Source organism: Lupinus angustifolius, chromosome LG02 (assembly GCF_001865875.1).
Source record: "Lupinus angustifolius cultivar Tanjil chromosome LG02, LupAngTanjil_v1.0, whole genome shotgun sequence".
NCBI lineage: Eukaryota > Viridiplantae > Streptophyta > Magnoliopsida > Fabales > Fabaceae > Lupinus > Lupinus angustifolius.
Genome location: NC_032010.1, coordinates 17584006 through 17593636, shown reverse-complemented (window position 1 = coordinate 17593636; position 9631 = coordinate 17584006). Strand labels below are relative to the sequence as shown.

The 9631-nt window shown below is 31.1% G+C and overlaps 1 protein-coding gene across 1 annotated transcript; it reads right to left on the bottom strand.

The window, feature by feature from the left end:
• LOC109337184 (probable leucine-rich repeat receptor-like protein kinase At1g35710) lies at positions 222-4365 on the bottom strand. Its single transcript, XM_019574103.1, has 11 exons — positions 4111-4365; positions 3889-4036; positions 2729-2800; positions 2032-2103; positions 1683-1754; positions 1462-1605; positions 1285-1365; positions 1132-1203; positions 897-968; positions 540-611; positions 222-461 (listed from the first exon to the last, which is right to left on the bottom strand). Exons 1-11 carry the CDS (start codon positions 4202-4204, stop codon positions 371-373), a joined length of 990 nt encoding a protein of 329 aa, XP_019429648.1. The 5' UTR covers positions 4205-4365; the 3' UTR covers positions 222-370.

Below are 9631 nucleotides of genomic sequence, written 5' to 3'. Positions count from 1 at the left end.
GTACTTAAAGTTGAATAGCCTCAATCAAAAACATATTTGAATGAAAAAGCCCTTAAAAGCATCAAATCTTTAGTATATTGAAGGGAACACTAACAGTTATTTTCCTTTATCTGTGTTTATAGTAATCTTTGGCACTTTTTGAAGCTAAAACCTAGAGTACAAAAAACAATCTTTAGTACAATCAACTCAGAAAGAAAAGAGCAAAAGAGCATCAATAGTAGACTTAAAACTATTGATTATTGATGAGAACAATGCATATTAGACAAAAAATGGATTACCTATTTGGCTATTTCATTTAGATAATCAGTGGAACTACTGTATAAATAGATATACACAATACTTCCTGAAAAATAAAATATTTTATGTTTCATTAAACAAGGAAGTCTGAATCAGAAACTTCAAGCATTTTATGGAATCCAATAGGTTTGACACCAGGACCGAAGGCATTTCCTTCAATGTACCTGCAAAGAGCATATGATTACTCACTTCAATGAAGAACAAGAAAATGGATGATTTACTCAACTTTGTCAGAAACTCACATTTCTTTCAAAAATGGATGCTTATAAAAGGGATCAGGAATTGTCCCAGAAAACTGGTTGTGATCCAAGTACCTGGAATAAAGATCGAAAAAATGTTGACATTGCTAACACTTCACAAAGATGCCAAACATTTCTTGCAAAGTATTTAAGTGTATTTGTCAGTCTAATTAGCAGAGGGCAAGGAAATCACAGTTAAAAAAATTCATACAGAATCCTTATTTGATGCAAAATGCTTCTTTTTCTAACAGATGGCATATATTCCAATCAACAGCTATTCATTCTACTTGAGTTTGAAGGTATACTTTTAACAGCTAGTCCAGTAAACTATCAAAGAACTGATCTGAAAGGCGAACTTACAAGTACGTCAATTTAGGAATATGAGCAACGCTCGATGGTATGACACCGGACATTTTGTTGTAGGACAGATACCTGTCCTCACATTTTAAGAAGAAAAAAATCAACAATTGGAAGTTTCAAATTGTAAGGAATAATGGATATTGAAACAGTAACATTATTGTTTAACAATACTTTCATAGTTCCATACACAGGCAGGAGGAAGAAGAATAGGTTGTATAGATGGAAAGGTGCTTACAAGATTTCAAGACTGGACAAGTTAGCAAGTTGTGCGGGTATTCCTCCGGTGAAATAATTATTGTTGAGATATCTGGTTATCAGAACAAATTTTGTCAATAGCTAGAGACCACTGCATTAACTAGAGGAAAACATTTCGGCAGCAAGAACTTACAAATTGCGAAGTGTTGGAAAGCAACCTTCAATACGAAAGAGTTCCTTTATGGTGCCTACTAAATGATTGTTACCAACATCCCTGTGAACACAACAGTATGATCATGCAACACAAACAGCTTGAGATGTGTATAGATGACTCGGTAGTCGAAGATTCGTAAAAGGATTTGAACATTACAAGTGTCGAAGGTTTTTTATAGTGCCGAATTCCGGTGGTATTCTTCCAGTTAAACGGTTTTCATGAAGATAAAGGTAGCGAAGGTCTGGAAGATTTGCTAACTCCCTTGGGATTTCTCCCTTGAAACTATTGAAGCTTAGGTACCTGAAAAAAGATATAGTAATGGGGGAAGAATAACTAACAAGTCCAGAGTTAATAACAGGAAAGTAAAAGTTACTCACAGATGTGTTAAACTTTTAAGCTCGCCAATTTCTGGAGGAATTGCATCCTGAAGTTTGTTCCACCTCAAATTTCTGCACGGAAACAACTTCCAATAATGAACCACATATTTTAAAGAATGGAAGAAAAAGCATCAGAAGGTCGACAATTTATCGCATAAAAGCAGTGGAAAAAGCATAATCCTCGTAAATCAACAACAGCTATTAACATAAAAACCAGTCTATGTTATAGAAAGAGAATAGGATTACTATAAACAAAGTGCATCATTATATTGCAATGATGTGTCGTATCAAATAAGCATATAAGAAAATGGAGAGTAAGCAGAAACAGAGAGGGATTAGATAAGTATACAGTATTTTAAGATGCTTCAATCGTCCAATTTGAGAAGGAATAGGCCCTGTCAACTTGTTATTATGGAGATCCCTGCATAAGCACACAGTAGTAATATAATTCATAAGAACTAGAAAAGGAGTGGGAAAATGTAAATACTTAAATTTTATATTTTGTAATTTAAAGTGAACAAAAATACTGAAGGCGGATAAACTGTAACTGAATAAGATACCATCTTAGCATGCAAATCCTAATTTCCCATCTGAAGTTTTGTCACTGATGAACCAATCACAGTTTTTCAACTTCCTAATATATTCACAACTGTTTTAGTTAACATAAATCTTAGACTGACACACACATGTTCTATGTCTCAAGGCGAAATCATTCACAGTTATGCTTGCACAATAAAAGTCACCACAGTAAACAAAGTTCTTGGTCTTCAATCATACACAAGACTAAATTCTAGGGCTACAACAACAACTACTCCGACATGCTATTGCAAATTAGGAACCCAACCTTCCATTACTTTTATCATTTGCCAACCAATTAAAATCCCAGGTGATTCTGCAAAACCACTTGAATAACATACATGTCTAACTTCTCATTCTGCCTTCTCTATCATCCAAATCCAATACAACCATAGGTATCAGGTAAAAGCACATGTTCCTCAGGCCATTTGTTAGATCAAAATGTAACATACGTTAATCAAGATACTTACAGCCGTGTAAGATCCAATAAGTTTGTCACAGCCGTTGGAAAAGGCCCCACAATGGACACTGCATACACCTCACTGCAAATAAAACAACACAAATTCAATAAGGAAAAAGTTAGTTACACATCAATTTTTGATGTCGATATCTCATGTGCCACATCTGCTTCATGTGTGACAAACTAGGCGAAATCAGTTGGAGTAATCAAAGCATGCACAAAAAGAGAGGTGGACTTAGTTATAATCCAACAGCGATGAACTGGCGTAAGAGTACGATGAGTGTATAAATGCATGCGTGTTACAATTTTGTTCCAATTACACCAATCTTTCTCATTCCTCATCTTTCGGACATTGATTAGACTTAAAAGTTCAAAATCTTTTTCGCTCTCTTTTTTCAGTTATTAATTGATAGTATAACCGCAGAATCAATTCAATGTGTTTGTTGGGTAAAGTTTGATGTCAGGATTCAAGTGTATGAAAAGAAAAAGAAAAAACCGTTAGGATGAACCTCTACTCAGGGCTTTAGCATACCTGGAAATTGGTTATTTACCTATCAACATGCCAGGACTCACGTGAACATTAAAAACCAATAAGATGAATCTCTACTTAGAGGCTTGACCATACCTAGTGTTAAGATATGACTTGACACTGATTCAGCATTATTTGATATCATCTTAATTTGTAGCTATTATAGATTAATCTTGATATTGTAATTAAGTTATGGCTATTTTGTATCTGATCATTGGCCTATAAATAGGACCATTCCATTGTACTAAATCATATATATAGATTATTCACTTGACTGGTTCCTCTGTTTCTACCATCAGAAATTGATTTTATACCCATCAACATGTCAAGATTCATGTTTATACAAAAAAACCGTTATCACAAATCCCTCAACTTAGGGGCTTGACCGTACCCGAAAGTTAGTTTCTTACTCATGAAACAGGCCGGTATATTCTCGAAAAAAAACCAACAAAAAGAACATGATGTATGAGGCGACCCAATATACGAGGCTCTCATATAGTGGAGTCTTGGAAGAGTAGATATAAACAGTCTTATTTCTGATATTTGAGCCTCTTCACTTACGAGGGTAAGACTGCTTACATATATTCTCCCTGACAGGAGCCTCGTGCACTAGGCCATGACCCTTTACACAGGAGTCTTACAGCTCGGTGACAACACGATAATCACCCATAGTGGAACAAGTGACACCAGACCAAGGAGGTAGATCTCCATCTCCACACGGGTCATCACCAACCCAAGCATACACCACTCTCCACCCCAAAGAAGCCTTGATCTCGTTCAAAGCTTTCACTGCAATAAATTACATAAAATGAAAATCCCATGAAAGGAATCGAATTAAGGTTGAGAATTGGTGTTAATATTACCGTCACGTTTGAGAGTCTTGCAGTGAACAAGGTTGGGAATTGAGAGAGTGCAAATGAGGATGAATGTGAGTTGAGTAAAGGGTATCTGCGCCATTTTGTGGGCGCTTCTACAAAACTTTGTTCTTATTCTATATTCGGTGTTTCTCTATATATAGAATCTGTGATTCAGATTTTCGAAATCTGGGATTTGATTGAGAAAAGGAAATAGAAGATAGATCAATTAAATTTCAGAGAATCTGCATCAAGTGAACATTATTAATGCTCATCACACCCAACTTCTATGATTATTTTATTATTAGTCGAGTCTAATGGAATCTGAAGAAGTTTTCCCACATTTTGTGTCATACTGTATATCCTTTGAATGAAAAGTTAACACATGCTAAAAAGAAAAATAAAAGAAATACAAAATAATATTTTTATATTTTCTAGTGGGTTATGATTTGTTTGGAACACACGAGGGCAAGAGATTTTTAGAATAGAGAATCTGGTTCTAGTCTAATGATGATTTTATATAAATTTATATGAATGTAAAATATATATACTGAGTGTAAAGATTTGTATGTATGCATTTTATCATCCACCGTTTATTTGGATTACCTTTTCTGAAAAGTCAACAATAACAAAAAATCAATGGTGATAAAACTCATACATTGTTAGTGCATACATCTTTTTCTCAATTTATATTCCCACCATATATAAAGAGGAAAATGAGTATCTCTTGGTATATAAGTTATCTTCTCCTGCTAGTGAAATCATAACATGTGTCATGTTTCATCATTTTCTGTAAAAAAATATTTTTAAAAATAAACAATAGCACACATGTCACATTTTTACTAGCTAGAGGAGATAAGTTATCTCCTAATATGAGGAGATAAGTTATCTCCTAATATGAGGAGATACATTATTCTCATATAAATATCATACCCTTTTAAGATAACAATCTATTAAGTGGTGATATAAGTTTTAATCATGGTTAATTTTAAGAGTATAATATACATACACTATTAGGAGATAAGTTATCTCCTAATATGAGGAGATAAGTTATCTCCTAATATGAGGATAACAATCTATTAAGTGGTGATATAAGTTTTAATCATGGTTAATTTTAAGAGTATAATATACATACACTATTATTATAAAGATTTATATACACCTCAGTATATCTTTCACCATTTATTTGTATTATTTTTTTAAGAGTTAATATAGATTAAACATGAATGGTGGATAATAGATGTGTATTTGGGAGTATTTGGGTGTACATATTTTATCATATAATATGTGTTATTTCATGTATTATGAATGTGATTAGTCAGAAAAATACTTAATACCTATATTTTAATTTAAATATATTTTCTTCAATTAATTATATTGCTCATAAGGCATAGAATAAGTAACACTATATAATTGATAGAAGATCTACTCTCCATGTATTCTAACAATATTATAAGCCAAGTGCAACATTTGTATAATTTACCACATTAATGCAACTTTTCGTCTACATAGTAAAAGAAAATCAATACATATCACTTTCCCGGTGTTGATATAAGAATAAAAGAAGATAAATAGACCAATAAGATATTGGTTTAGTAGTATAAAACTCTATTAGATCTCTGAGATAATTAAAATATTAAAAATTCAACTCCTTAGAAAACATTTGTTGGAAGAGTTAGCTACGGCTGCTACACATTATGAATAAATTAGTTATCTACCCATAAGGTGAAGGGATATATGTTAAGTGACAATTTGATGTATAATTTACACTAAGTTTTTGACACTTTAACGACTTAATCAACTCAAATAATTGAACATAGACTTATATAAGATTAAGAGCTTAATTGTTTGGCTAAATATTGATCCAAGTGGTTTGTAGGCTTAATTTGGATAAAGGAGCAAAAACTTCTAAGCTTTTGGGCAAAATTCAGCCAAACTCAACACAAACATCACGCTCAGCGAAAAAGACAGCATCTCATAGATGCACTCAATGCTGAATCCACGCTCAACAGAAGAAAAGGCACGCTCGGTACAAATCCTGCATTGAGCGTCTAAATTAAAAAAATTGAAGTCAAACTCACTATCTCGATTACACTCATTGTCTAGATTGCGCTCATTGTCTAGATTATACTCAATGCCTTATCACACTGAATGTAATGGGTGGTGCACTCAACGTCGGAAGTCACGCTCAGCGAACCTAGTGTGTCCAAGAGTCACGCCCAACCAGCTGGAACTCGTGCTTAGCAAACAGACAATGCACTGAGCATAGAAGCCAATACCATAAAACTATTTAAAGGCTCCAAGACCACTCCAAAAAAACACACTCTTACTTCTTCAAATTGTGATTTATTTTTGCTAAGTTTTAGAAAGCTTAGTTCACTTAGTTCATAGAAACTAAGTGTACGCATCATAGGTGATAATCAATACTCAATTGTGAGTGGTTCTACCACCCCATGAGCATATTATCTCTATCATTCTTACATTTTATGGATATAAGTAGCTAAGTACTCAATTGTTGGGGTTGAATGTAGCATGGATTTAATTTGTACACTTTGATTCAAAATTAATCCACTAAGTTCGATTTCATTTGAGTTTTGTATTTACTTATTCTTGCCTTTAGTTTGATCAACTTTTTGCTTGAATCTTGAATATTTGCTTAAGTTTCTTTCTGCATTATTATGAACTTGCATAACTCAATAAATAGTACATTTGCTAGACATATGCTTGTATTATTTGTGATTTTATAATCGAAAACTAAATAGTCTATGTTACTAGACATAGAGATATGTTTGAAGGTTCGTAAATCTAAATTTTATCATTGTAGTTACTAGACATATAACTATTTTTTGGTAAAGTGCTAGTATACACTAGGATATTAACGACTAACATATTTGAGATGTTGCATTTTACTTAACTTGCATGCATGAATCACTAGACATATAGGCATGATTTTACAAGTCATATTTCTTATTCTTATGTAACAAAGTTACTACAGATAGGAATTTTGTGCAAAAGTTGCTAACTGACTAAAACATTAGTTGTTAGTAATTTTGAGGTTGTTATATGAATTGATCGCCACTAAATGGATATGAAATAAAAAATCAAGTGTATACTAAGAATGAGTGTAAAGTTCAACTTCAACTATCTTTATCATTATTTTACATTTGAAGCGATTGTGTCAAACAAACATTCAATTCATATATTTTAAGCTTAAAACAGTAAACTTAATTGAAAGGCTATAATTTTGGCAATTCTAGGTGGATACAATAAAAATTGTTTCTATACTCGTGACTTAGAAGGTAGTATTTATACTCATATTTTCATCTTAGCAATATCTTGGTAGTACCAAAAAAGAAGAGAAACATACCAAAATTTTTAGAGAACAATATCTATACACCTGAAGTGTAAAGATTTATATATGACCAGTATATCATTCACTATTCATCTACGTTACTTTTATTAAGAGTCAATAATTTTGAAAATGAATGGTGGAAGAAATAATGATATTGTAAAAACTCTTACACTTTCAGTGCATTCATATTTTTCTCAAAAAATGTCAACTTAGTTCGGTCATGTTACAATAAAGGATTTTTTGGTACTACAAAGGGTATTCCTTCATCTTTTTTGAGTAAAGAATTAATCTTTTTCAGGGTACATGATTGCTCCTTCCAACAAGTGTTACTCTAAAAAATCAAACATTTGACATTTTGGTTATCTTGGAGATCTAACAAGGCCTTATACCATTAAACCAACACCTTATACAATAAAGGATTTGAGTCAATGTTCTAATATATAAAATTGATTTATCTTTTTCATTTTAAAACTTGACAACATGAGATCTTATACATTAATATATGTCAAACATCCCAATAATATATATATGGAGGCTGATTCAAGTGAGAGCAATTTCCGATAAAAATAAGTTTCAGTCTTACAAAAATACATAAATTATTACGACTAAATTTAATTATTGATCATATCATCATTTCTTTTAATTTAACTGTTCAAATAACTCACTCCTATATATATATATATGCTAAAATGAACCCACAGTTTGTTAACAGTATGTACCTAAATAATTAGATAAAATTTCACTGCTTAATCCAACTAAAATATTCTACCGAAGTTAATTTTAGTCATTTCTGTGCCTTTGGAGAAACACAAAAACTCTTGGTCCTTATACAATTTTATGCATAGCAATATTATAATATATAAAAATGTAATATATAGATTATCATTATAAAGATTTATACAATCAATATATCATCTACTATTAATTTGTATAACTTTTATTTAAGAGTCAACGATGATAAAATAGAATTGATAGATAATACAATGATAATATAAAAACTCTTACACGGTTGGTCCATACAATTTTTTCTCAAATATAAAATAAATGACTCACTTTTTGTATGACTTGACTATGATTTTCATAAATAAAAACATTTTAAAAAGATTTGAAAGTTCAATGGAATATTAAATCATTAATGGATATATATCTAACCGAAAGGAGTTGGATACGTGTTGATTTGTATATAAAAACATTGTTGACATATTTCATCCTCGTGAAATAAGTCATCCCTGTGTATTTAAAGACATTGTCTTCATTTTGCGCAAATTGAAAGCAACACCTTCCCCGCTGGAAAAGAGAAAATTTGTTATATCATAATTATTTAATATGATGCCTTATCTTTTATTTAAAAAACAATAAAATTACATGATGATATCTCACCATAAATTAAAAGATAATTCAAACAAATTAAGAAGAAGTGAGATTTATTATTTTTGTTATAAAAATATGGATTTATCTTTAAGTGGATAACTATATTTATCTTTCATATTATAAAAATCAGTTCAAATCGGACATTTCGACTATAGCCCAATCACTTAACTGATATAAGTTGTTTATCTGAAAAATCTTGTATCAAAATGATGTCATTTTAAAATGAAATATTTTGATATTTTAAAGTTATTTATAAGAGAAAAAATTTATACAGTAACAATATATGAGTTTTATATACTTTTAATATATAATCCACTATTCATATTTTATCATCATTCACTCTTCAAAAAAGAATATAAATAAGTTATGGATAATATACTATTTATATATAAATTTTATAATGATGGTGCATAAATATTATACTGTATTTATAATTATGTTATCATTTATTTATTTTAAAGTTCAAACTTTTAACAAAACCTTAACTGTGAAATAAAAATTTTAAATTTATTTTCAATTAAAGTCTAAAACCTTGAGCCGCATCTAATATGAGAGACAAACTGTTATGTAGGGGTTTAGGCCCATTATTGCCCCTGCCCACAAACTAATGCATTTTTTCAAAAGTTGACACATTATCAATAAGTTGGTTTAGGCCCACAAACTAAAAAAGATTAATTTTTTATTCTTTAGTGCATGATAAGTCTTTGATTAGATCCACACAAAAAAGTTGACACTCTTAGCTGCCAATCTAATCATAGTGTGGCAAAGTTGCCTAAATTGCTCTATGAAAGGTTATATAGTTTGCGA